This window comes from Schistosoma mansoni, chromosome 4 (assembly GCF_000237925.1).
Source record: "Schistosoma mansoni strain Puerto Rico chromosome 4, complete genome".
In the NCBI taxonomy this organism is placed as follows: Eukaryota; Metazoa; Platyhelminthes; class Trematoda; order Strigeidida; family Schistosomatidae; genus Schistosoma; species Schistosoma mansoni.
In genome coordinates, this window is record NC_031498.1 from 6,898,966 (window position 1) to 6,926,893 (window position 27,928).

Here is a 27,928-nt window from a genome sequence, read left to right on the forward strand (position 1 = left end):
CCCAGGACAGAGTGGGTTGGAGAATGTTGGCCCCCAAATGCCCTGGTACGGCCGAGAGTGAGGAGAATCCGCTCTCCCTCTCGAAATGCTCTCACATGGCCACCCGTATATAGCCTCTGCCAGGGAAGTTCTATTCATTACCTTCTCGTGGCGGGGGTGTTGTTTACGAAATTGAAAAGACGAAAAGCGAATATCCAGTGCTTTAACCGGGTTGGTGAACACAGAAATTCCACCTTGAAGAGTTGGAAAACCCTGATTCCAAAACAATGGTGCACATGGGCCCCAGTATCCTGAGGGAACAAATGGCATATGAATCAATCGTTGGTCACCAACTACCATGGGACTGCATCTCCTCACAATGCTCCACTGCCTTGTGGATCAGACTTTTAGGTCGAAGGCTCGAGGTGTGGTCCCCTAGGAAAAACACCTGCTTCGGTCTGGGCACCCGCGCAGTATCCTTGCCCTCACACAATTAAATGAAATGACAATTTTTTGTGTGGCGCATATACATCTGGTGCCCCTTTGTACCAACATTTGTGTGTTTAAATAAATAAATAATGCTCCATTGGGAGTAACAGACGTAAGTAATTAAACACAACTGAAATATATACATGTATAACTAAAATTATATTTTACATGAATTATTTGAGTAAATTCATCGTAGTGAATTTTACGTGATCTATCCTTGGAAAAATGCAGGTTGATGAAATCACAATCGAAATTAAACGTGAACTCTTTGTTCACCAATGTCATATCGAGTGTTTTCTTAAAATTGTCTAAGCATAAAAAATGAACACAAAAATACAAAATAAGTATTATCGAATGGAAATACACAAATTTAAAACATGCTGTGATACTTATTAACATTTTAGGGAATTGATCAGATGAGTATGTGTTACGTCATACGATTGTTTGATTATATGTTGATTTAGGTACTTCCTATACACAGGGTCAGCATGGTACATGAATGAAAAGACAAAGAACAACTAAGAAGCCGTATTGGCAAACTGAATCCAGATGTACACAACTCATTGGTATATAAATCCCTCAGATATTTGAGCCAAACCTTAATGAATTGTGTGAGTAACTTCAATCAACGGCGCCCCCTTTTTGACATCTCTCACCTACCATCTGTGTACATATGGTGCGCACAGGCACGCGATAGTTTGGATTGACCCAATGTATCTGAGGCCATTTAATTTTCTTCGTACGAGCATATTACAGGTCTGAATTTCAAATGAAGCATAATTTGAAAAACACAACTATAAATACTAAGCCTTTGAACTTTCGTTGATTTCCAAATCATCAGCTGGAAATACAATAAAAACAACACGACCTCGACGCATGTCGCTTAGCATGGCGGTTACATTGTTTTTGTTATTATCTGTAATTTTCAATACGACCATTCTATATGTTCAATAACTGAACAAGTGAGAAAGGTTACCACAAAGACTTGGTATAGTTTTTTAAACAGAGTTGAAAATCTCATACAAGTTTACGATTATCCTGGGCACCTGTTATATCGGCATGTTTTATTGTTACATGAAGTGGTTTAATTGGAAAAGCACTATTCGATTGGATCCTCATTAATAATCATTTTTATATGCTGGTATGCTGAAGGGTTTAACCAATCAACGTAGGAACCAATGTCTTCTGGTTGCCTCTGTTAACACTTCAACGAAATGTGAAATAAACGAAATCAAGAATGAGTTATGCCACTGACTGAATTGTTTATAAAACCAAACACCTTTGGCAATTTATTTCCAATCTACCTTGCTCACAGCTACATTTGGTTTGATCCTGTATGATTGCTACTTTTTATTTTATGGTATGATGCGGTCTGGCCTGCTTGTACATAAATTATTTATTTGGAGATTGAATGAAAAAATAGTCAAGTGTTGGGGATGCTAGATCCCTAGAAATCACTTGGTAATAGTCTCGTCTTTGTAATTTTATTTTGGAAATTTGAATTCCTCATTCTTGAGCCAAAAATGCCCACTTTTACCTACAGTTTGTGTTTCCCACTTGCAAAAACCTCAAATGTTATTGGTTCGTTTCCTCTTTAGTACGCTATTTTGTGACGTTTTCCTAGGACATTTTTGTACTGTATATATACTCATGAGTTATGTACTTTTCCGTTTGTGCTTTCGACTGCTTGTGGAACATGCATTTCCTTCGGCTGAATCTAGTCTTCTCCCTCTAGTTAGCAGAACTGGGGCGCATCGGATTAGCTTAGCTTGTCTTGTTGTTGTGTTGCTGGCTTTTGTTCCGTTCGCCAGTTTTAGGTGATACCGTAATTTCTTTAGACGTAGCACCAAGATAGTTGGTTTATAAGATGACACTGTTGAATAAAATATGGTTTTGGGGATAGTTTCTTCTAGCATTTCACAACAGCTAGAATTACATCCAAGGGATCGTGCATTTCAGACGTCATCAGATATAACTTAGAACAGAGAAGGATCGAATGTACTGTGATTTTCAGTGAAAGTAAACTGAAATGATTCAGGACTATTGTTTATGAGGTTTTTGTTCAGAGATAGAATTTACTAAACATAATGAATACTAGTCATGGTTTGTAATTGACCGTTGTTGATATTCAGGACTGTAATTAAGCAGTCATTGTTGCCATATATGTGCATCCTGGGTGCATCGGATTGATATGGACTTTTGCATAAGTTTTAGTATATTTGGTATGTGATTAACAATGCAGCCCAGAAAGCGTGCTTCGTCGTATTTAGAAACTCGTCAGTTGGATATGTCTGCATTTCAGTATTGATGTTCACATTTGGACTCGAACCCAGTACGTTTTGCTGGAAACGCTCAATGTGTCATCTATTGAACTACTAAGTTCAGATAGTCAATGACTTGTATAATCGATGTGAATATCATTGTCATGATGAGGATATGGACACGTAATTTCACTTACCAAATGATATGACCCCGAGACCGTCTCGATTGAACAGTTCAAATGTCCACAAATACAAAGAATCGCGTGTGCATAGAAGAGCTTCAAATGCCAGAAATTCTTCGAAAGAAATCAATCTATAATATAATAAAATATTCAAGTCAATTATCTCATAAACACAATTCTTGTAAGAAATTATTAATAAGAGATTACAAGGACAATATATTGTCAAACATACAAATTATCGAGTATAAATAGGTACATGGTTCTACGGTCAACTGTATACTAAACAGGTCATCCAATTATGTTAACAATGTTGAAGGTAAGAATTTTTTGTAGTGCGTATGAGATATCTGGTGTCCTTGAAAAAGCTTGGACCAGACTGCCGAGAGAAATGCTGAATTTACTTAAAATTCAATCGCTGAGATTTTCACAAATATAATTTTCCTCCTTAATGTCTTATATAAATATTTATTTAGATTTTTATGGTTTTATTTTTCCTTACACATATATTTATTATTGAAGTGAAAAAAGATGCTCAAATTAAGAAAAAAACAATCACAATAACCTTGATTACCCATCTTTTGTAGTGTCGGCAGCACTTGCAATACAATTAACTGATGATACATTGTAATTTTCGTCATCGAATAAACGTAGATATTTGACAGCGAAATCTTTCGGAGTCATATACATTTGACCACTTTTGCTAACACTGGCATACTATAGGTAAGAATAACAATAAACGTAAATGGGTACATATCGTAGTTTTCAATACATAACATCGTACAGTGTAACTCATCTGATTTAGTTTACTGCATTCTATCATTAAAAAACAAAACAAAATGATATCAACCAGATGACTGATCAGTTCTAATTGTTTCATGATGGCACACTTGGAAAGGAACAATAAGTTTGAGCTCGCATGTATTGATGAATTTAGATGACACGAAGGTTGTTACTATGTAAATTGGAACAATATATATTAGAGGTATGAAATGCCGTTTACATTGAACTTAACTGCATTCCGACTCAGTGGCCCTCTTGTATCACGGTAGTTATAAGACCTGAAGTTTATGGTTTCCTAATAGTTGAGTTGTCGGTGAACATTACTAAGGAGTCCTAAATCAGAATGAAACAGCCTTTTAGTGCTTCCTAGATTGCACTACTCGTAAAGCCATCGGTATGTGATGAAGACCATATTGACGTGAGGTTTTCGATTAATTACACCGAAAGTTTTACTCTAATCAGTAACCAATATCATATTGTCTATTCCCTATCGGTAATTTAGTTCTACCGACCAAGTTGTGATGTAAGTGTTAAAAGAAGTGATTGGGTAACATGGTATATTTTATTTTATGTTAGGCGGCTGAAGACCGATAGGAAACACTGGACCAACTAACCATGAAGGGAGATACTCAAGTACCTACAGTTTGGCGGGAGGCGATAATTCAGGGTGAATAAGTAGTTCTTACGAATAATTAGTGTCTATGATTCATTAGCCTTTTCAAATAGTGATCAGTACGTGATTCAATATTATTCAGTTAACTCCACTCGACAAATATAAGGAGTTAGTATCACTCAATATATAGGTGATTAGGAAACATATGGCTGACTCTCGTAGATTTGCCAGCTAATTTAATTGCATAAATCGATTGCTAAGTATGGGTTTATGTATCCGGCTTTGAGCCATACTTACTGTAAGGACTAATATTATTACCCCGGCTCCTTAAAGCGAAATAAGGGGAGTAAGTCTAAACTCACAACTTAATGGTTTGATAGGTGATTTAACCACTAAAACACTACAGGTGTGCAGACAGCATTAAGTTCCAACGCAGAAAGCGCGATTCTGAAGTGAATCGAAAATGATAAGTCTTATATTGTTCACCCTAACCGTTATATAAGAATTTAAAAGAACCATGACACATATTTGTAGGGTCTGCCTACATACCTACTAACTAAAGCTTAAATGATGCCACTGGTAATTTTTTATTAAAAGCTGTTAGTTATATTTAAAAATATTGAAACAATTAGGTTTAATTATATTTACAGATGAGTTTAGCGTGAAATTGGGGAGACTAAGGCAATTAGAAGGACGTTAGGGTACGAATATGATATTATGCTAATAAACTCATAGTAAGGGACATTTAAGATTCTGATACAACAGCCGCTCTTTTGGTCAGGACTGGATTAAAACAAATGGAAACTGTTTAGCTTGGGAGTTGCTGGTAACAACCCAACAAAAATATTAACAACTATTCGAATTATTTGGTTGGGCTCCCATGCGTTGGTTTGCACTAGTGTGTTTGGGGCTGCGTGGGCACAAATAAAATGTAACTAGTAAGTCCCTTTTTTGTGTTGAGGTAAGAGGTGGAGGCACCAAAGATGTACTTAAGAGAGAATTAGCTAAGCATTTATTGTAGAATAGAAACGAGTCTCATCATTGTCTTAAAGAAACAATGACAAAAACAGTAGGTGACCTGCAAACAGAAACATTTAGGATGATAAGACCAGCTAGTCTTTGGAAATTAGTTCGAAACAAATGGTGTACAGGAACTCTTTCAGGATAATTTCGAGAGTAGTGAGAATCGAAGGTAGCTCATACGTAAACTTAGGCGAGGATTTACCCAGTAATTGGGAGAAGTATTCAGGTGAAGAAAGAGGAGAGGTTAACGTCAAGTAATGATCTAAAAACAGCTAGAGGCTGCTCAGAGAAATAGTTACTGAAGTTACCTCATTGATAATTTCTCAAGATGGGCAGCTGAAACATTTAGTAGGATATGATCCGAGTGGTTTTCAACCGGCCTTTTGTCTCTCAATGTCTAGTCGTAATCTCAACGAGACAACGGAGTCGGCTCCCAGGTTTTTACCGAATTTACGGAAACTGTGACAAGCGTGTAATGAAGCAAAGCAGACGGATGACGGTTTACTTTTTAAGGATGACTATCACAATGTATTAAAGAGTTTAACTAAGAAACTGCCTAGGGTATTAGAATAATATAGTCCTCAGACTAATTTCGATAGTTGATTACCCCAAATTGTAAGGACACACTGTAACTGAGTGACACTAAAAACTTTGTTGCACGGTAAACATACCGTAAAATGGTGTACGGTGTTATAACTAGTAACTAAAAAACATGCCTAATAAATGCAAAGAATATCTATAGACTACGTGTGTCGAATTACAGGTGTCCTTGTAGTGTTGCTTGTCTACAGTAGAACCACTGAATGCGTAATGTGAGCACGGAGCTGTAGTAAAAGCGTCTGAGGCTATTAATTTGAACCGGTTGGATTAGCTGGGGTATGTGTTATACAAGTCAAACCAATGTCAATCCCGTACAATGTTAAAAATTATTTCTAAATGAAAAGCGTCACTTAAATGAGACTAAAAAGTAACTTTGTTCTAATGAAAAACGAGTACATGATCAGAGTATTAAGTACAATAAACAGCGTTAACTGACCTTATTAAAAACAGACCGTAGATCTTCCGTATTTGATTTCGAATGTACTGCCTAGAAAGAATAACACATAAGTGTCAATTTATTCGGCAAACGCCCAAGTAATAGCGAAACCAACGTGGTATGCATAGATTCACAAATTATGCTTTTTGATATACCTATTCCGTTAGGAGTAAACTATTGGTTGGGAAGCTTTCTGAAACTAAATTGTTGTGATGTTGATAAGTAGTTTAGAGTTAAATTTATACGAGAGACTTTTCTGTATACATTAATTTGGATGATTGTAAGGAATAATTGACCGGAAATAGATCGACTACAGTAGGTTGCATAACCCTTTAGTGGTGATTTACCAAATCATTAACTGTTGTGGAGAGGGAGATTTAGACTTGTAATGAACGTTTGAATATTGTGAAATAGAAAGGACCCCAGTCGATAAGTGGAATACGATGATACGATGTACCCCAAATGATAACTATCCACGATGCGAAATCAGTGACGAAAACCCCTAATAAACTGAGATCAAGGATAAGAGAACTAGCTTAACGAATAGATTTCTTCACCCAATAAAATAACTTGTTTATATACAGATTATTATTACGAAATAAGTATAATTAGATGTCATAAACGACTGAAGGAAATTAGCCTTGTAAGTTACTTGTTTTTCAAGGAATTAGGGCTCGACTGTTAAGCTTGACTCTTGTCTATCATTCCGTTGTTTGAATAAACTTTTACAATGTTTGATCTTCCAATGTGTTTTCTGGATGATTTACTAATAAAAAATGATTACTCTTAAAAGTGATACTGCTATTACAGGCGGAATAATTTTTAGTTACTTGGATTTAATGTTTTCTCAGTCAGTTACCAACGTAGAACTTCGTACGTACGTACATCAGTTCGAGCTGCCATACCACATTAGCACAGAGATGAAGTTGTCGATTCAAATCCCTAATCGTAAAGGTAGTAAGCGTATAAGCAGTAATCCGAAAGATTAGGGTTTGAAGGCGTTATTCAAGGAGCATGATTCAGTGAAATAAGTTTGGAAAGAGAAAAAGGATAGAGACATGAAGAATTCAGAATATTAGAATTTGGGAGAACACAAAGAGTGGATACACCTTTGCCATTGCAAACGATTTTGAGCCATGTCATTCAAGGTCTCTAACCATAGATTGCTATCATCTCGCGGATCCCAACCAGGTAGTCTACGCCTACCAACATGGCTCAGTCCACTTGTCAGTGACTTCATGGATCTGTGCTCCGTTTTGGTCTGGTCGCCCCTAGCTTTCTTCCAACCTACTCCTACACCATGAAACATCGCACGTCGGGGCAATCAGTGGTTGGGCATATGTAACACGTGTCCCAGCTATCTCAACTGATGAAGTTTCACTACTTCATCAATCGATTTGCCATCCTTAGCTAGTACCCGTTTCCTAACAACTGCATCCCTTTCTGTAAAACTCATCTTTTACATCATCTAACCTGCAGTCAGTGGGAGAGTAGGCAGAGACGACGAAGAGTGTCCCTATCTTTCCGAGTCCTTATTGTTCCGTTTAGTCAAACAGCGCACAGACGACTGTCTACTGGGATCCAGTCTAAAAGAGCTAGTTTATTTATTTATTATTTATTTAAACACATAAATATTGGTACAAGGAAGCACCAGATACATATGCGCCTCACAAATCTCATATGATTTGTGTGAGGGCTGTGATACTGTCCAGGTGCCCAAACTGAAGCAGGTGTTTTTCCTAGGGGACCACACCTCGAGCCTTCGACCTAAAAGTCTGATCCACAAGGCAGTGGAGCATTGTGAGGAGATGCAGTCCCATGGTAGTTGGTGACCAACGATTGATTCATATGCCATTTGTTCCCTCAGGATACTGGGGCCCATGTGCACCATTGTTTTGGAATCAGGGTTTTCCAACTCTTCAAGGTGGAATTTCTGTGTTCACCAACCCGGTTAAAGCACTGGATATTCGCTTTTCGTCTTTTCAATTTCGTAAACAACACCCCCGCCACGAGAAGGTAATGAATAGAACTTCACTGGCAGAGGCTATATACGGGTGGCCATGTGAGAGCATTTCGAGAGGGAGAGCGGATTCTCCTCACTCTCGGCCGTACCAGGGTATTTGGGGGCCCTCACTGTTATACCTACACCAGCGAGGCCACGGGAAGCAGCATCAGGGCTTCCAGATACACAAAGTGTGAATCAAGTTGGTTCTTTATTATGACATGGTGAGGTCAAATGAATGACACTACTCGGATCTTGTATGCGCGTTTCGGAGACGCAGTATACATCGATGGCGCGGGATTCTAAAGTCCTGACTAAGGAAGCCTGTTGTCCTATTTGGCACAATGTTCTGACGTTAAAAGCTCCTACATGTAGTTTAGAACGTGGTTTCAGGAGACCAGGAATAACGTCTCGCGTACTCGAATCGTTTGCCCTAGCGGTGCGAGGTGATAAAAGGACGTGGGAAGGGTTAGTCGTGGAGATAAGAGAGTTATTAGGAGGTGTAGGAGGGGTTTGAAAGTGACCAACTTGGTCTCGTGTGCAGTTACGGGTATGAGGGCTAATATCACTTCCCGGCTGCCCACACCGTGGAACGGTATTTCTTGAGGGACCTGAAAAAGAAGTTGGATTAGTGTTGGTCTTAACGACCTGGGAGCGTGACCGCAGTGCCCAAGGGACAACTGTTTGATGCCGATCACGCACGGCCTTTTTGTGGGAGGTTTTTGACGTGTTAGCTCCGTTCTTCGAAGGGCCTTACCGCTGGAGACAGAAATCCGTGAGGTAAGGTGAGATGTGACATTTTAAGGGTTGACCTTTTCTAACCTCATCCTTCCTTGTGGGAAGGCAGCATCGCTATCATGCTGGTTGTCCGAGGGAACCACTTTACTGCTGTCACACCCCTCTACAGTCAGCAGTACGACTTCGCCCTAAGACCTCGAGTTGCTGCTTTTAGTCTTACCGTTCTTCAATCGACCTGTCTGACATGGTAGAACCCACAGGAACATATGTTTTAGCCAATATAGGTCGTTTGGGTCATCACAATAGGCAAGCCCGAACACGACGTCAAGGTAGAAGCTACGGTCGAGTTAATGTTTTCTTAAATGACATAAACGAAACTGAAGACTCAAATGAAGCTTAGGTAAATTAGACAAGAATGTAAAGTGGTAAGTTAGATGTATGTAAACGTGTGACAAATGATTTGTCAAATTATATGAGATGCTGATTATACCAGAGTTGGAATGGAAAAACGAAGAACATGGTTTAGACTAAGTCATGGTACCATAAATTGAAGTCATGAAAGACTTGTCTGAGTTATCTATGGAGCTGTAAACCGTATGAAAGAGTTGGTAAAAAACAGGTATAAAAAGAACTACACAAGATGTCCCGACCGTTGCTGCTACCTTGACGTGGTGGTCGGGCTTGCCTATCGTGATGAAGCAATCGAGCTATGCTGGCTGGAACAATCGTTCCTCAAGGTCCTACCATGCCAGACAGGTCGATTGAAGAACGGTAAGACTAAAAGCAGCAACTCGAGGTCTTAGGGCGAAGTCGTACTGCTGACTGTAGAGGGGTGTGACAGCAGTAAAGTGTTTCCCTCGGACAACCAGCATGACAGCGATGCTGCCTTCCCACAAGGAAGGATGAGGTTAGAAAAGGTCAACCCTTAAAATGTCACATCTCACCTTACCTCACGGATTTCTGTCTCCAGCGGTAAGGCCCTTCGAAGAACGGAGCTAACACGTCAAAAACCTCCCACAAAAAGGCCGTGCGTGATCGGCATCAAACAGTTGTCCCTTGGGCACTGCGGTCACGCTCCCAGGTCGTTAAGACCAACACTAATCCAACTTCTTTTTCAGGTCCCTCAAGAAATACCGTTCCACGGTGTGGGCAGCCGGGAAGTGATATTAGCCCTCATACCCGTAACTGCACACGAGACCAAGTTGGTCACTTTCAAACCCCTCCTACACCTCCTAATAACTCTCTTATCTCCACGACTAACCCTTCCCACGTCCTTTTATCACCTCGCACCGCTAGGGCAAACGATTCGAGTACGCGAGACGTTATTCCTGGTCTCCTGAAACCACGTTCTAAACTACATGTAGGAGCTTTTAACGTCAGAACATTGTGCCAAATAGGACAACAGGCTTCCTTAGTCAGGACTTTAGAATCCCGCGCCATCGATGTATACTGCGTCTCCGAAACGCGCATACAAGATCCGAGTAGTGTCATTCATTTGACCTCACCATGTCATAATAAAGAACCAACTTGATTCACACTTTGTGTATCTGGAAGCCCTGATGCTGCTTCCCGTGGCCTCGCTGGAGTAGGTATAGCATTAAGTCCTAGGGCAGAACTAGCTCTTTTAGACTGGATCCCAGTAGACAGTCGTCCATGCGCTGCCTGACTAAACGGATCAGTAAGGACTCAGAAAGATAGGGAAACTCGTCGTTGCCTCTTCGTCGTCTCTGCCTACTCTCCCACTGACTGCAGCTCAGACGATATAAAGGATGAGTTTTACAGGAAACTTTCTGACCTTCTCCGACAAGCTAGGCGTTCTGATGTAGTAATAGTGGCTGGTGACTTTAATGCTCAAGTAGGTAAACTAAGTGAAAGGGAAAGACACCTGGGTGGATCTTATGGTGTCGTGGCTAAAAGGACAGATAATGGCGACCGTCTGTTGCAGCTGTGCTCAGATAACCGCCTATTTCTTGAAAATACTAACTTTAAGCATTAGGAAAAACATCTTTTGACATGGCGACCCCCGAATTCGTCCCAACGTTGGACCCAATTAGATCACATCCCTATCAGCCACCGATGGAGGGGCTCGACAGAAGACTGTCAATCATTCTGGAGCACATGTTTAGACTCAGATCATGCTCTAGTGCGAGCACGTATCTGTCTGCGTCTTACTGGACGTAGGGAAGACACTGCAGGAAAGCCTCCAAGGGTTCTACTTAATGATAAGCAAGCTAAGAATATATTTCAGGAACAACTGAAAAAACAGTTAGACAGACATGTAAGTTGTGCCCACCCCGAAGCAGCGTGGAATGACATCCGAAAAGCTGTGGGAACAGCAGTGATATCCGCTAGTAAGGTAAGCCATAAAATCGGGGAGAAACAATGGATCTCGGCAGCATCTACCGCACTGATAGATGCTCGAAAACTCATCCCACCTGGCTCTGAACATAACGAAGAGCGGAGTCAGCTTAAGCGAAGGCTAATAAGAAGCCTACGCAATGATCGTGAACAGTGGTGGGTAGCGAAAGCAAGAGAGATGGAAAAGGCAGCGGCAATAGGTAACAGCAGACAGCTATTCAGACTTATTAAAGAAACCGGCATTAGGAACCCAACTATTAGCGAAACTATCTCAGACAAAGATGGGCATATCATTCATTCTCAATCCAGGAGATTGGATCGATGGGCAGAACACTTTAGGGATCAGTTCAACTGGCCTTCAGCCACACTTCAGTTACCCATGATCCCCAGTCGTCCTGAATGGCAAATTGAGGTAAGTCCTCCAACTCTCTACGAGGTTGATAAAGCTATAGGAAATCTAAAGCGAGGGAGAGCCGCAGGCCCTGACAGGTTTACCCCTGAGATTTTTAAGGATGGTGGTCCAATACTAGCAGCGAGATTGACTGAGGTCTTAGGTAGAATCTGGGAACTGAACGTAATTCTATCTGACTGGTCCCAATCACTGATTGTGCCAGTCTATAAGAAAGAACAAAAGTCCTCCTGTGACAATCACAGAGGAATCAGTTTGACTAATATAGTGTCTAAAATATTAGCTTCAATAATACTTGGATGCCTAACCAAAGCTCGCGAAGAGCAGACTAGAGAAAACCAGGCTGGTTTCCGACCTGGACGTGGTTGCATAGATCAGATATTCACTCTACGTCAGGTCCTAGAACATAGACATACATTCAGACGTCCCACAATAGTAGTATTTCTTGACCTTAAGGCGGCATTTGACTCCGTTGATCGTGAGGTTCTATGGCAGTGTTTGTCACTGAAAGGAGTACCAAAGAAGTACATTAACCTCATAAAGGCTCTCTACTCGAACACAACTGGTCGAGTTAGAGCCTATGGCGAACTGTCATCAGAATTGGTTACCTCAAGTGGTGTTCGTCAGGGCTGTCCACTCTCCCCATTCCTGTTTAACTTTGTCGTCGACATGCTTTTGGAGATAACACTTTTATCATCTCAATCTCCAGGAGTTGAACTTTTACCAGGAGGCTCACTTATTGACTTAGAATACGCCGACGACATAGTTTTATTTGGTGAAGACGCTGACGAAATGCAGAGTCTTCTGACCACCATAAGCAACAATGCAGGCATGTTCGGGATGCGATTCTCTCCCTTGAAGTGCAAAATGTTACTTCACGATTGGGTTGCATCGACACCTGAACTAATGATAGGGAGTGAAGTAGTTGAGCGTGTTGACAGCTTCACTTATCTTGGGAGTCTCATTAGCCCTTGTGGTCTGGTGTGTGACGAAATCTCAGCACGGATACAGAAGGCTCGTCTAGCTTTCGCCAACTTGCGCCATTTATGGCGTAGGCGAGATATCCGTCTAGCAACAAAAGGACGGGTTTACTGTGCAGCAGTCCGTTCCGTCCTACTTTATGGCAGTGAAACATGGCCCATAAGAGTAGAGGATATTCGTAGGCTACTAGTTTTCGATCATAGATGTCTTCGAAGGATTGCTCGTATATCCTGGGACCACCGGGCAAGTAATGCAGATGTTAGGAAACGGGTACTAGGTAAGGATGGCAAATCGATTGATGAAGTAGTGAAACTTCATCAGTTGAGATGGCTGGGACATGTGTTACGTATGCCCAACCACCGACTGCCCCGACGTGCAATGTTTCATGGTGTAGGAGTAGGTTGGAAGAAAGCTAGGGGCGACCAGACCAAAACGGAGCACAGATCCATGAAGTCACTGACAAGTGGACTGAGCCATGTTGGTAGGCGTAGACTACCTGGTTGGGATCCGCGAGATGATAGCAATCTATGGTTAGAGACCTTGAATGACATGGCTCAAAATCGTTTGCAATGGCAAAGGTGTATCCACTCTTTGTGTTCTCTCAAATTCTAATCTTCTGAATCATTTGTGTCCTTTTCCTTTTTCTCTTTCCAAATTTATTTCACTGTATTATACTCCTTCAATAACATCTTCAAACCCTTATCTTTCACATAATACTTATACTCTCACTACTTCTACCAATATAGGATTTGAATCGACAACTTCATCTCTGTGCTAATGTGGTATGGCAGCTCGAACTGATGTACGTACGTACGAAGTTCTACGTTGTAACTGACTAACTGACTGACCTAAAACAAGTAGTTTATTGTTTTATACTCAAAGTAATAATTACATCAAGGAATTAATTTATCGTGTCTAGTAGTGTCACACCTACACGAGTTATTCTAGCTTTTAGACAGACCGATTAATTTGTTCTTTTTAAATTACTACCTACACATCTGTCGACCTTGTCAGTTACTCATTTATAACCTTGGCTATTTTTTGTTTGAGCGTGTATCGCTAACTTTATTCATTATGTCTTTAGCTCACTCTTGTCTGGCTATAGACAGTGAGTCACACCTACGAAAATCAAGTCAATGATTATATAAGAGGGTAGGCGGGATGCATATTTTGTTAAAATTATCATACGATCATATTGAGGTCAGACTATGAACCACTAGAAATTTATTTATGGGTCAGTTGGAAATGACAGTAAATGTACAGATACATGACGGCGAGACTAAACTATATGGACGAGCCAATCAGAAGCTTTCGCGGGTTTTCAAGGTCACGGCGCTAAGTTCGGTACCTGATGCTTACGTACGGTCGGTTTACAACGGATTTGAGAGAAGACATGATAATTCAGCGTGTACAAGAGAAGTGATCATAAGGTCTTGGCGCGAAATTCAATTATCCATTTGTATAAATAGAGTTTTGGCATTATAGCTGATGTCAGTTCGTGATGAAAATCCTAAGTATAATTCCTAACCTTAACCATGAACTGTAAATCATAATTTGAATTCTTCACACAGGTTTATAACCCTCATTTGGTCTTAGTTATTATGTTGACACTCAGAGTCGCTGTAGCGTTGCTCAAAGGTCGTCCATAATTCACAGTCTCATCCTTAACCCTAAACCGTAACTCTAACCCTAAACCATACCAACAACATTGAAGCTATGTGGTCGAGGCTAAAAGAATTTTTGAGACCTTATCATGGTTTCAGAGGTCGACTACTATGGAGCCACATGGATAAGTTCCTGTAACAGATGCACTATGATTTTAGAACTTCTGAACCTATATCTAACCTTGATAAGTTTTTGAGTCATGTAAAAGAACAGTATACCCTTTAATTTTTAAGTTTTCTATAATATATTTTTAGTGTATACTAACTGACTTCTGATTGGCTAATATTTCTTAAGGTCATTTAAGATTCGTCCAAAGGTCGTCCATATAGTTTGGTCTCGCCGATTTGATCAAACACAAACCAAATAATGTTAGCAAGACCATCAAGGTAAGTGAGCTGTTCGACTCAAACCAATCAAGCTTAGGATAACAGGTCCTGAATTTTGGCGCGGAACTCATCCACTTATTTGTCTAAATAGAGTATTGGTATTTTAGCTGATGTCAGTTCGTGGTGAAAAATATAAATTTAATTCCTAACCCTAACCATCATAATCCTTATTCTTCAAACTGCTTTATAAACCTTTAGTTCTATTAATTGGGTGAACACTCTCAAGATCACTAATGCGTTTCTCAAAGGTCGTTCATGAATTATAGTCTCGCCGGAAATTGATTAGAAGCGGATCGAGAACAAACAAGTTATAATCCAATGCAACGGGTTTGCTGTCACTTTGCCATTTATGGCTTCTCATATTTTTAGGGACCCTGAAACCCAGTGGGCATTTCTATGCCGTTTTGAAGTATGGCAGATCGAAAATAGACGTTTATAAAAGAAGCTGCGCGTTGATGTCAGTCTCTTTGGAGCAAGAAAGGAAGCTGTTTTCACGACGTTGTAAACACTCAAAAATACCGAGGTACTCCCAAAGGATGGGTGTAGCACTAACCGCTAAGAATATTCGGAACAATTACATATTTAGACTGTAAACCAAGTCATCGATAATGATAATATAGTGTCACTGGATCTTAAGGTGTAAAGGAAAATCAGCAGGTTTCTCCAATGACAATAGACACTTTACAGACTTATTCGCCACCATTGATTGCATAAAATCTGAAAAGATCTAGGACTGAATGTGGTTTTTGTTCTCCATAAGTTACCCTGACAACGTCGTTGTACTATAGGCTTAAGGTTCTCGACGATGGAAAGCTTTTGTCTATCACGCTAAAAGACTCGTCAACCAAGCTTATAAACAGTGTATCATAATGACCATCTGTTTTCAAATAAAAGCGGAATACAACGTAGAGCTGTCAGAACTAATTATGAAAAAAATGCATTGTTGAGATCAACAGTTGCTAGCTAGAAAAACCAGATTTAAGTAATCCAGGTAGAAAGGCGACAAAAAACAGTGATGAACGAGTAATGATATATTGTTTTACGACTACCCTGAGGAAAATATATCACAAATCCTAACCAAACCCACCATGTGGCGAAACGAAAACGATCTCCGCGCTGTTTTTGATTACAACGGCCTTGACAGGTTGAAATAGCAGTGCCAAAAATGTCCTTGGACTAGTGCTCATATTCACATAGTTGCAAGTCATCACTGTAGATCGACCAGCTTTATTGAAGTTCTAATGCTTGAGTATCCTATAGAAATATGTTGGGAATGATGATTTCATGTACTATTATTCTCCACCCATAAAAATAGTTTTTGGTTATTCATTAGAACACGATCAGCCCTTTCTGAAATGAGTTATTTAAATACCATGCCATTCATAGTTGACATTTGTCTACAGCCTTGGGGTCGATGGTAGCTGATTCCGTTAGTCAAGTGGGTTAAGGACAACCATAAATCTGCTGAGTATTTCATTACTGAATTGCCTATACGTCTTGAAGTTATTTGGCAGCCGAAAGTACCGTCGCTCAGGAGGGTTCTGTTACATCACTTGAGGTTGTTACTAGGATCCAGCCTAGACATGAGTTTTATAGAACATTAAGGTGTGTCTATAATGAGGAGCTCCTTAGAATGTGTAAGTGGCTAACATCAAAATCCATGTGAACCACTATAAACGCTCTGAGATTAAAAATCAAAGCACAATTGCTCGGTTAACTTTGAATCGGAGTAAGATACTAATGAAGAAATTATTTTATCGTTTAACAGACTCCAAATGGGTGTAATTCTCCGTTTAAACTCCTCAGTAATACTTCGCCAAACCCCTCTGTGAAGCGGTGATATGAAGAGCCAAATGTACGTAGTAAATGGTAGTATTACAGTGAACGAGTACTCCGTGGGGATAACTGATTTACTGATCCACACAAAATTACAGTGTCTTGGTAAAATATGGAAACCACACATTAAATATATTACTACCACATCTTCGTTCGGTTGCCGTTTAAATGCTTCATGATTGTTCCGACTTTATTGTTAATCCTATTGTTTTCTGTTTTCCTTCCTGTTTTCAATTCAACCTTTTGTTGAAAGGCTCTCCACTCATTACTGGTATTATATAATACCTATATATGTCAACAGAAGTATTATATACCACAGCAGTAGGTATATTTGAGCTTGACTGACTGGCTAGTGCAAACTCTGATCAATTAAGCTTGATCCACATTATATATGGTTGAAATAATGTGCAAATAACAAATAGGCGATTAAAATAAAGGCAAGGATGAACAAGGAACGTATCCGCCATTATACTCGTTTGGCTGACTGACTTGGCTGGTTCAATGTTTGGGTCAAAATGAATTAATTCGTGAAAATACAACGACATATCTATTTGACAGGCTTTTATGACCACCAGTAGCTATATGGTGTTGCACTTGTATATAACTCAATTGATTTGTTCCAAGTTGACCTATTCTGCTGAATGTGAACGTCTCTCTACGACTTTTTTAATTACCTCATTTTATGTACTTTTGGACATTTAGACTAACTGAAAAGAATTATGTGACTTTCCTTTGTCTAGTGATTGAACTGTTCATACTCCCTGACGGTTTTGAAATGAGCGCTGTTTTGTTGGTTGGTTGGAAAAGCACAGATCATGTCTAACTACCTACATGTCAGTCAAATCAGCATACTAGTTAAGCTACCTGAAAAACTTATTGGGGCTAAGTTATTAAGTGACGTAGAATCATACATTCTCTTAACGCCTGAGAAACATGGATTTCAGAATAGGCTTTCATTTTTGAGTAACTAATGGTGAGAGAGCAATGGGCAGCAGCCCGATATAATGGTTTGTCTATCGGCATGATATCCATAGATTTTAGCATGCCATTTAATAAAGTTTATCATCTAGGGATTATTCAGAAGCTCTCGAGCCTTCGAATAGCCTGTTACGTACAAGAGTGGATAAGAAAGTTTTTATGCGACCGAAGACAAAGGGTGAGGGTAAATGGGATACTATATGAATGGAAGGTGATCAAAATTGATGTACAGCAGAGTTCTATCTTAGGTCTTCTGCCTTTTCCTTTCAGTGACTAAAAAGCCTTATCCAAAAAAGTGGTGTCGGCTCTATCTTTGAATACTTTCAAGAAGAAGCTCGATCAAACTGAGAAGTAGGCTACAAGGATAAACACAGGTTTATCGACCTACTATACTTATTATTAAAGACTGAAGTGTAAAAGCTACACGAAGTAGTAACTGTGCAGAACATAGGTCTAGGCCACTATTACGGCTCTTATCTATACCACAAAGATAATAGATCTACTACAATATTGTGGAATTATTATGAAATGACTATCTAACCTATAAGACCATGCTTATATATAACGTCTTCATCTATATCGACTTATCCTAACGCAGAAGTCAGCATCATGTCTTTTGTGAACCTTTGGAAAACACATTTGAAGTTTGGATAGGATATTCAACGAAAACGATCGTTAGACTACATGAAGTAATCACGCCTGCATAGTTAAGTCCCGCCATTTCCATTAAGTGACACAGAATTCATCAATTTTGACCATTTCCAAGCGTTACACAATTAATGTTAGTCTTTTGTGTTATTGTGTCTTCAGTCCCAAGGTTAGCAACCAAGTCTACTACAAATCTCACTGTTCGACTCTTGATTTTATACATTGTGATATGAGGTGTATTAGCACAGTTGGAATTACTGGACATTATAGAGTAGTTTTAATAGTAACGCATTGAATTTCTATCTGTGAGTGCTCCAATAATCTTACTCCTAAGGATATGGCATGCCGAAATACTCATTAACTAGGAAATAGCACAGATAAATATAGGGTTCCAACCCTCAAGCAATGAGTCATCTGATTTAATAGAGAATGTATGTAACAAAAGCAAACCAACTTCGAAGGTCAATAATAAATATATTTTTTGTCATATCTCAATGGGTAGAAAAATTGTATTTCTGATATTTCGTGATTTTTTAGTAGCAAGTGTTTATTAATTTTATTTGCTCAGAAGAGGTGGCCTACAGCAAGTCACGAAACGTCAGGGATATAAATTTTCTACTGATTGAGATATGGAAAAAATATATTTGTGATCAACTTATTACTCAACGTTCAAGTCCAATCTTGTCAATAATACCTTCAAACAATTTGGAAAAAATATGATGCATTAACCTATTCAATAAGTGTAAAGGAGACCTTGCTACAGAAGGAAACCACAATGTCTAACTGACTGTTCAACTTTATATTTGATCAAATCGAACTGTGAACTTGCTCATTTATACTGTTGACTGTGGACATTTTGGTTTTGCGCCGATTTGATTTGGTATTTTAGGGATTTTGCCCCAGAAACTTGTTGTAATCACTTGTAGATCACTAACTCGGATGACTTATGTCGAATGATTGGGAGCCTAGTGGAGTTGGAAGGGAGTGGTGTGACCAACAGGTAACGTCGAAGTCATACCTAGAGGTCAGCACCTATTGAGGTCTACCCCTTCGTCGTATCAAGGTACTATTACTGCTTTGAAGACTGTACAACACAAAGAACGTTATTAGAGAAATATATGAGTTAAAGTAGGTACAAGCGAATGTGTGACCACTGCCCCATGAGCCACTCTATGGAGTACGATTAACCGATGCAAGTTGGTTGTCCTTGACTCTGACGGGGACCGCTGAATTGTTCGACACAAAGTGACCCAACTGCCGGATGATTTTGCTATGTCTCAGTGACATTTCATTGGTCCTACGCATTATTAGAACATTATACTTTGGGTGGCCAATCATGATTTATGAACAAACCTTCTACGCCTGATTTGTAATTCGGTTTTCTCGTTATTTAGGTCATAAGTTACGAGTGAATCGATTTACCGTCCTTTAAGAACTGTCCAGAGCTGAATTTAGACGGAACAGGCTCTGTAGGCTTTAATCTGCCATGATTAAGCAGGAGTGATATGATACTCATCCTTAGCTTATATTTAGTTCACATTGTAAAACGCTCACCAAATTCAACATACTCCGATAGGTGACTAGGCAGCTTCGCGTTTTTGTAGAGGAAAAACAAAATCTTTTAGTGGAACAATTTAATAAAAAGCTTAACGAGGAATAAGACATCACACTGCTGAAATAACCAGGACCATGTTACTGAATAACAGATCCATGTTAGTCTGTGGTGAAAAATTATCATTGAAGTTGATTATACAATGATTATAGATATACGCTTACCACTAAACCCTCAGCGAAAATCAGTAGATAGAGGCCACGCAAAAAGAATCTTCGAGACTGCATGACTCGACCATGCAGGCGTATTCTTCAAAGGTTCCACAAAGCAGCTTTCCTCTTCTCCGCGACATGGTGAGTTTAGACAATGATGTGACAACGTGGTAACATTGCAAAGATATGACAGTCACTCTATAGCAAGTCCTTCATAAGTTTATGCCTGTGTTCTGATTATAATAATTAAGTTGACTAATACCTATTTTTGGATTAATTTCAATACACCCATTGGCCTGGCAGATAACATTAGAACTCAGACACCTAATACAACTGAGTAACTAAACCACATTGAACTTATCCTTTGTGTGTCACAACACCAGTAAATGCTTTGAGGTTGAGAATAGTTTCAGATATTCACTGGGTTCAGATCAAAGTAGCGAATCGTAAGATACCACTGATTTACAGTCGTTGAAAGAATCGGATATCGTGGCTACATCCAGAAGAGATATAATAAATGAGCTAGGTAGGATGACTTCTCTGGTCTGAGCGGAGATTTTCGGTAATGTTTGAAGAGTATTATATTTACGTTATTGGCAAAACAAATAAAAAATTCCACAATTCATTGTCGGTAGTGTCCTGCTTGACTTCCAAAATGACCTAGGGGATGTAAGTCAAAACAAAATGATGGAGGAATATGGATGTAAATATTGGTAGCCGAAGGAGAGGGGAGACGTTAGAAACGATGCCAGAAGTAGGTAAATGGTCAAGAGCCTGATAGATATGAAAACAAGCTAGCTGAGCGGTATTGTGGTCACTGACACCACTAGTTAACAACTGAAAATAATAATAATAATAGAGGAAGTAAGTGTATCATATTCATGGTTGGTGATTTTATAAGATAATGTGGAGCGGTACGTCTAAAAAGAGTCGATGAACAAACTGCAGTAAAAGTGATGGCGACAATCTGTGTTTCTCTCTGAGGTTTGCCGGTTACATTTCGACAGGGGTTGTTTGCTTGGATTTCGCGGTAGTAGCCATGCATTTACTGGAAGTACACCTAATTTGCAGAAAAGTCTCGAACGTTCTCAATATCAGGATATTATAGAAAGGGCTTTCAAGGATCAGTCTTCGTTGATGGTCACAGATTTCTCTGGATATTACCTTGGTGCTAATTTTTGTGCACTAAATCGGCTATCCATTTCTGCTATTCTGCTGAATTATTACCAACCTTTTGTTGAATTGTTGATGCATAAAAAAGCAACAGTGGAGAGATTTTCGTATCCTGCTAGCTTCTGTGCCAGTTATTGAGCGTCGCTTGAAGTAGCTCTGAAATGGCATAACACTTCGACAGTTGTAATATTACAAAAAGACGTCCTTTAACTTAACAACTAATAAATAATTATTTGTCGGAACAATACATTTATTCATGAGATTAACAGTAAGTGAGAGTTTGATAAGAGAATATTTTGTATGAGCTCAACTGTGTGACTTATCTGAACGGCAGTTTCAGTCATATGAAGTAATTGGACATGATAAGGATCTGGTGTAATCATGTTTTGTTTATACCTTTCACTTAACATCAACTTCTAAATTCTCTGTTTCGAATGTTGAGTTTGCGGGAGATTTAATCACTCTAAATTAGTTCAAGTGTTCCTAACGTTACGGTTTACTTACCACATAATAAAACTGATTATTGAGTTTCTTTTAATGCAAAAGTATGCTAACCTGGTTACTTTGCAACTCATTTGGGCTAATATTTGGCCTAAGGATAATATTTTGACTGACATATAAGTTTTTTACCTTCTATTCCATCTTAATCGACATATGAAAATGCGTGAACGACTCTCCGCCGAAGACAGCAATACTCCGTCCGCGAATTTCGGTTGTTCTATGCGTGAACTGCAGGGACTCATGCAGTTGCGTGGAGCTGAAGCAGTAGAAGTTGTGAATAAAAGATTTGATGGAGCTAGTGGTTTGTGTCAGCGTCTTAAAACTTCCCCAACTCAAGGTCAGTCAGTGTTTTTTTCTGAAGCCTGTATTGTTAGCACCATATGTAAATTAGATAAGCTTTTATAATTACTCTTTATTTATCTGGTCACTCATTCTATTACTTGGTATTTTGGTGTTTGACACTTATGATTTAATTCCAAGAATGTCTTCGGTGATTTTATTGTTCAAACACTGATAATTCAAATCAATTCAACACTTATTCAAGATTTGTCCCACATAATTAAGCATATTATTCGGAATCCTCGAAAGGCTGGCTTTTTAAGTAAAATAGGATAGGGGATGAATTAAAGTTCTAGATAAAATGTCAAATTTTATTTTAACTGTTTTTTCGCCATTTGTCTTGCTTTTAAGTCGTTTATATCTTCCTTCACCGCTAGTAGTCTACAGATAACTTTAGTCACTCAATAACTTTATCTGCAGAGCCATTGGAAACCAATCTGAATTAAACATATATATCGTGCATGTATAAACATTCTCAGCAGTTTACTCTTGCTTTTCAAAGGAATATCGAAACCAGAACATTCAGGGTTTTTAAGGAGTGTTTCTTCTCAGACTATTAAATCAGAGGAGCTATCAAGTCGCTTTATTTTATAAAACTCATAGATAATATCAAGACACATTTGTCCATAACCCTACTGATCGTTTAAGTACCGAAATCATTGTCTACCATCTGATGCTTGCTGATGAAAGGGTTTTATTAAGAGAGCATACAGGGTTTACTAACTTGGGGCGTTTTTGGTTTTATTAGTTTAGTGACTGAATAAAGTTCCTAAAAACGTATCATTAAAGTTCTCAGAATTTCTGACAAAGCCTAAGGGCTCCAAAATTGGTTTGTTAAGAATACATTGACTACAAAGATAGTGGTGTCGAGGAGATTGCGCTAGGCATATACGTTTTAGGTTTTCCTACATGGTTGTCTGAAAACTGGCAAACGTCAATTACAACCAATACGTTTTAGTTTTCTCTAAATGGTTGTCTGAAAACTGGCAAGGGTCAATTACAATCAATAACTTCAAACTTACTCCAATTTCTGAAAGCTAAGATATCGATTTTCATATTCAAACCCCATTATACCCGTCAAATTTAGTTTTTGAAGAGCTAAAGTGTCAGATAAATAGTATACATCAAATTAATTTCACTGATGTGAATACAATAAATCAGGACATATACAGCTAAAATAAAAATTGACATTTGAATTTCTGCGTGTGACTATTTATTGGCTTGTTTGTCAAAAAGGGGTCAGAAGAGGTAAATAATCAATCTCATTAAAAGTAATGCTGTCAAATTTTTGATTACAAAAATGTATTTCCATTCAAACTTATCTAGTTATTCCGAATCGATATATTCACTTGGTCAAACTGAATCATATCTGACGATAGATTTGGCCATAGCCGTGATTAAAATGTTAGCCAACAGTAGCACAGTTAGATGTACAACGTGTAAGCTAGCACCCTACATAAAATTTTCACCACAGCCAAAACATGAGAATCTACTGATGAATTCATACTGGGTAACTAAATTTGACAATGTAAATTTAGGATTGATGCAAAAGATCTCTGATATATTACGAAACTATAAGCTTCGTGAAGCCCAAGTTGTTTTACAATGGAGTACTCAAAACAATTTGAATTCCAGCTATCATTGGTCGGCAAACATTATAAAACATTTATGAAGTTTATTTTAGTATTCTCAACATTTTATATTGAGATGTTTGTGAGCATCTGTTCACTTTCAACTGCAAAATAAATAGTTTCAGATTTACTTGAAATTGCAAACATCAACTCAAGTTGAGTTCTCTATAATAGTGTTATGAGTGCGCTACCTTGTCTAAGATCATGATTACTTTAATTACAGTTGTATAAATGCATTTCAGAATGAATCTTCATTGTTTTTGTTTCCAACTATATGTAAATGCAGCCGTTTTTGCGAAATAGAAAAAAACATATCACCGTTAAACTAGAGACGACACCGGTCAGATCCATACCTTCAGTTCTGGATTTGATAAAAATATAAAGAAAAGGATTAAAACAAAGTTCACTCATTTGAAAGCAGAAAATAATATATGAACTTTTCCTGCCACATTGTCTAAAGATTGCACACCTTCTGATATCTGACACAGTGACGTTTTGTAAGTAGGACGTTTACCTCAACTTTATTTTTTGTTTTCATTCTCGACTAAACTTACAAGATTTTATAGTTTGTAGGGCCTGATTAACAATCTTTAGATAGCCACTGAAGATTATTTTTAAAGAGAAAAAACAAAACAGTGGAAAGCTGATATAATGAGTGAATACTAGGTGAGGGATTATATTCCAATGAGAATTATGTCTAATGATATGAGTTGTTTACGTCTTTCGGTTTTAATTTAGATGCGTAGAATACAGTGAATCATGTAAAAGTCATGAATTAGAAAATAATATTAACCTATTTTGTGTCATTTTGTCACATTTGTCACATTGCCCTTTCTGAACTATGAGCTTCGGATTTTTAGATGATAATACGAAATGTAATATCTGCAGTATACATATGCAGTAAAAACTTATACAAAATAGAATATTTCTGACTCAGCTACTATCATTTTAGCTATAAATCAGTTACCAAAATTACTCTCTTTTGTTTCATTCTAGATTTACCTAAGTGATATCTGATGAATAAAATTTCCCATTATCAACGAAATAAACTAGCAATTTTAGATCAAGTAGTAGAAGTAGTTATGTTCAACAGGACTGGATGAGACTGTAATACGGAAAAGTCATTTGAAAATGCTTCTCCAAGGTGTAGGGAATTTTAATCGGCTAAATTTATTGAAAAACTGTTTGTTCTCAGCAATGGTCAGAAGTGTAAAGCACTTTAAGGTAGTGCTACTTATTAATTTAAAATTCATTACCACTCGTTATTATGCTAACAAAAAGTTATAAATATATGTGGTTCGAAAATGCTGCCAAAATGGTCATTAATGATGTGGTTGCATCAGGTAGATCTTTTGAAACTCAGACATTTTTAACAGTTATTTCTAATACAGTGCGGACGTTTATTTGATTTGTGATGGTTGTTTTTAAACTATTGAAAAACTTAAAAATGTATGAGATAAGCATACCGATCTCTTAAGTTTGATTGCTGTCACTACTGACAAACAAAACTGAGTATGTTTTGTAATTACTATGCGTTACCGAGTTTTTACTTTGTTCTGAGGTATTCATTACGAACGGTTGGCTAATGATTCCCGATATGACATTTTGAAACTAACTTCACTTAGGTTAGTAAATAGCACATGAGCTTGTTTTAATCTTCCTAAAAACCAGAGCATACGCTCTAGAATCAGTAGACCATGTTATCTTTCTCTTCAAACCTGATTGCTAAATTTTTTGAGTAACAATACCTTGGATTAATGTCTCATATGTTCTATACGAATGAACAAATTCAGTGAATTTTTTCATCTATTGAAGATTCAGACGTTAAGTAATTTAGTTATCAGTATGTTGAATAAAGTGCCATGATCAACAGAGATTTTAAATACCACTGTTTTAAGTGATGGAAACGATGTTTTAATGTTTAAGAAGTACTACTTTAAATGAATTGGTCGAGTTTTACTGACCAGCCCTGAGAAAGGGAGAATAACAAAAAGACTAGCTGTTCATAACAAACAAGTAAGTCTGAATTTTCGTTTGAAATGATTGTTCATAAACATGACAGTTTGTGACTACAAATGGGTATAAGAGTAAGACAGAGGTTATACAAATGGTATATATATATTCCGGTACTAAGGAAACTAAAAAGTGTTTGGAAACGGGGTTTTCGAACCATCAGTAATTGACAATTGAATGCGTTAAAGTTTCTTCAGTTATAGGATTGCTTTATTTTCTGTTTATATTTATCCTAGAAGTTAGTTAAATACTTGCACTAGTCGTTATTGTGTTATGTCCATAGTTTGATGTTGAATATCTGTCTGAAAATGATATCCTTCTTTTGCCAATTTCAGTGTTAGCACTCCTGTTACTTTTAGGATCAAACAAGAAGTGCAAGGAATATATTCAAATTAAGTTCAGACATATAACAAGTAAATTTATCCTTTGTTATGATAAAGAATTGATGTAGTGCATTGATTGAGGAATGATACATCAAATTTGTATCTAAATGTCAGTGAAAGGCTAGTACCAATACAATTAAATCAACTGATTTAAATAGGTAGAACGTTCTGTTGATAATTATATCTTCTTTACTGTGTTAGGGATCATTAAGCTAATGCTTTAACGAAAGCATTGTGTTACAATGATACTTATCGTAGTCTTATATTTAGAGTCTGTACCTTAGATTGCAATTAAACCCTAAGTGAGCAACTATTTTCTTCCGATGGAATGTGACCAAAAAATTGACCTCAAATGCCTTGGTACGGCCGAGAGTGGGGAGAATCAGCTCTCTCTCTGCAAATGCTCTCAAATGAGTACGCGTATACAGCCACTGCCAAGGAAGTCCTACTCACTGATTTCTTGCGACGAGGGTCTTGTTTACGAAACTAAGAGGACGGAAAGCGAATGTCCGGCACTTTGACCGGGCTAGTGGACACAGAGAGTTCACCTAGGGGAGTTAGAAAATATGCATTCGAAACCAATGGTGAATATGGGCTCCAGAATCCTGAGGGAATAGATGGCGTTTAAACCAATTGTTGGTCACTGTTTAACGTTTCTCCACTGCTTTATGGATCAGACCCTTTGGTCGAAGGCTCCGGGTGTGGCCTCCTAAGAAAACCGCCTGCTTCGGTCTGGGCACTCGGGTAGTATCACAGCCCACACACAAACCAAGTGACTTGTGTGGTGCATATGTATTTAGTGCCCCTTTGTACCGATATTCATGTATTCAAATAAATAAACAAGGCTAATAAAATGATATTACCATTTAATTAGAACTAACTTGTGCTCATCAATTAAGACTCGTTGATAACGTTTTCTAAATTGACAGGTAACCATTTTTTTAGTTAAAATTTATTTAGGTGAAAAATTAACCTTGATTGGATTTAATTGTTAGTAGATAATACTCTTCAATATGAATTCAAGTGTTTATATATATATATATATAAACTTTTGGCTCTTTGTTTTACAAGTGTTAAATTTATTATTTTTATGTACATAATGAAATAATGAACGTAAATCTAATAGTTTCTTAGTGACTCGCTACGATTGAATTAAAATTAAGTCAGTCACTTATCGATAACATTGTATGATAGTCATACTACACTACTGATTGACAAGATAAACATTTCAGTGAATTCGATTCCAACTCAGTGATTCAATGGTATTATTTCCACCATAAGACCTCAGTTTGATTCAATAACAAACTTTTGATGTGTATTGAATGAATAATCCCAAACGATGATGAAAGATTTTTCCAGTGTTTCTTAGTTTTCAATAGCTTTTCAACTCATTACGGCTTGTAATAAATATTTATTCGAAAATTTTATTAGATTCAAAGAGGTTGAAACATTACTTGTCAAGAAAAAAGTCAAGACATTAGCCAACAAAAATATTACAATATCAAAAACAAATTGTTAATTTTAGTATTATTAAACAAAAAAGCATCAAAGATAAAAACAAGTTTTAGTTTCTAAATGAACATTTATTTAAATCTTTCGATTGTCTAAAATAAAAAAAGTGATTTGCTGAAACCAGTCAACATTCTGTCTCTTTCCAAAAATCAGAAGCCTTTTTGTTTCTACTGATAAATAATGGCTTATATAACAAAAGTAAATCTTATGATTTTTTTCCAAACAAAATGTTATTTACAGTATAGTCT

At 37.9% G+C, this 27,928-nt stretch overlaps 2 protein-coding genes across 2 annotated transcripts in view; one reads left to right on the top strand and one right to left on the bottom strand.

The window, feature by feature from the left end:
- Window positions 1–16,034, bottom strand: part of Smp_137160 (putative mitochondrial solute carrier) — a 34,477-nt gene extending 18,443 nt beyond the window's left edge. The window contains exons 1-5 of the mRNA XM_018796676.1: window positions 15,990–16,034; window positions 6,364–6,414; window positions 3,483–3,625; window positions 2,927–3,042; window positions 597–776 (exon numbers count right to left, since the gene is read on the bottom strand). Coding sequence (XP_018651794.1) covers window positions 597–776; window positions 2,927–3,042; window positions 3,483–3,625; window positions 6,364–6,414; window positions 15,990–15,992 — 493 coding nt within the window. The 5' untranslated portion in view covers window positions 15,993–16,034. The remainder of the gene's footprint in view (window positions 1–596; window positions 777–2,926; window positions 3,043–3,482; window positions 3,626–6,363; window positions 6,415–15,989) is intronic.
- Window positions 16,035–21,956: 5,922 nt separating this feature from the next.
- Smp_137170 (putative plasma membrane calcium-transporting atpase) overlaps window positions 21,957–27,928 on the top strand; it is a gene marked incomplete at its 3' end in the record, with an annotated part of 139,897 nt that continues 133,925 nt past the window's right edge. The window contains exon 1 of the mRNA XM_018796677.1: window positions 21,957–22,139. Within this exon, the coding sequence (XP_018651795.1) occupies window positions 21,962–22,139 (178 nt within the window). The 5' untranslated portion in view covers window positions 21,957–21,961. The remainder of the gene's footprint in view (window positions 22,140–27,928) is intronic.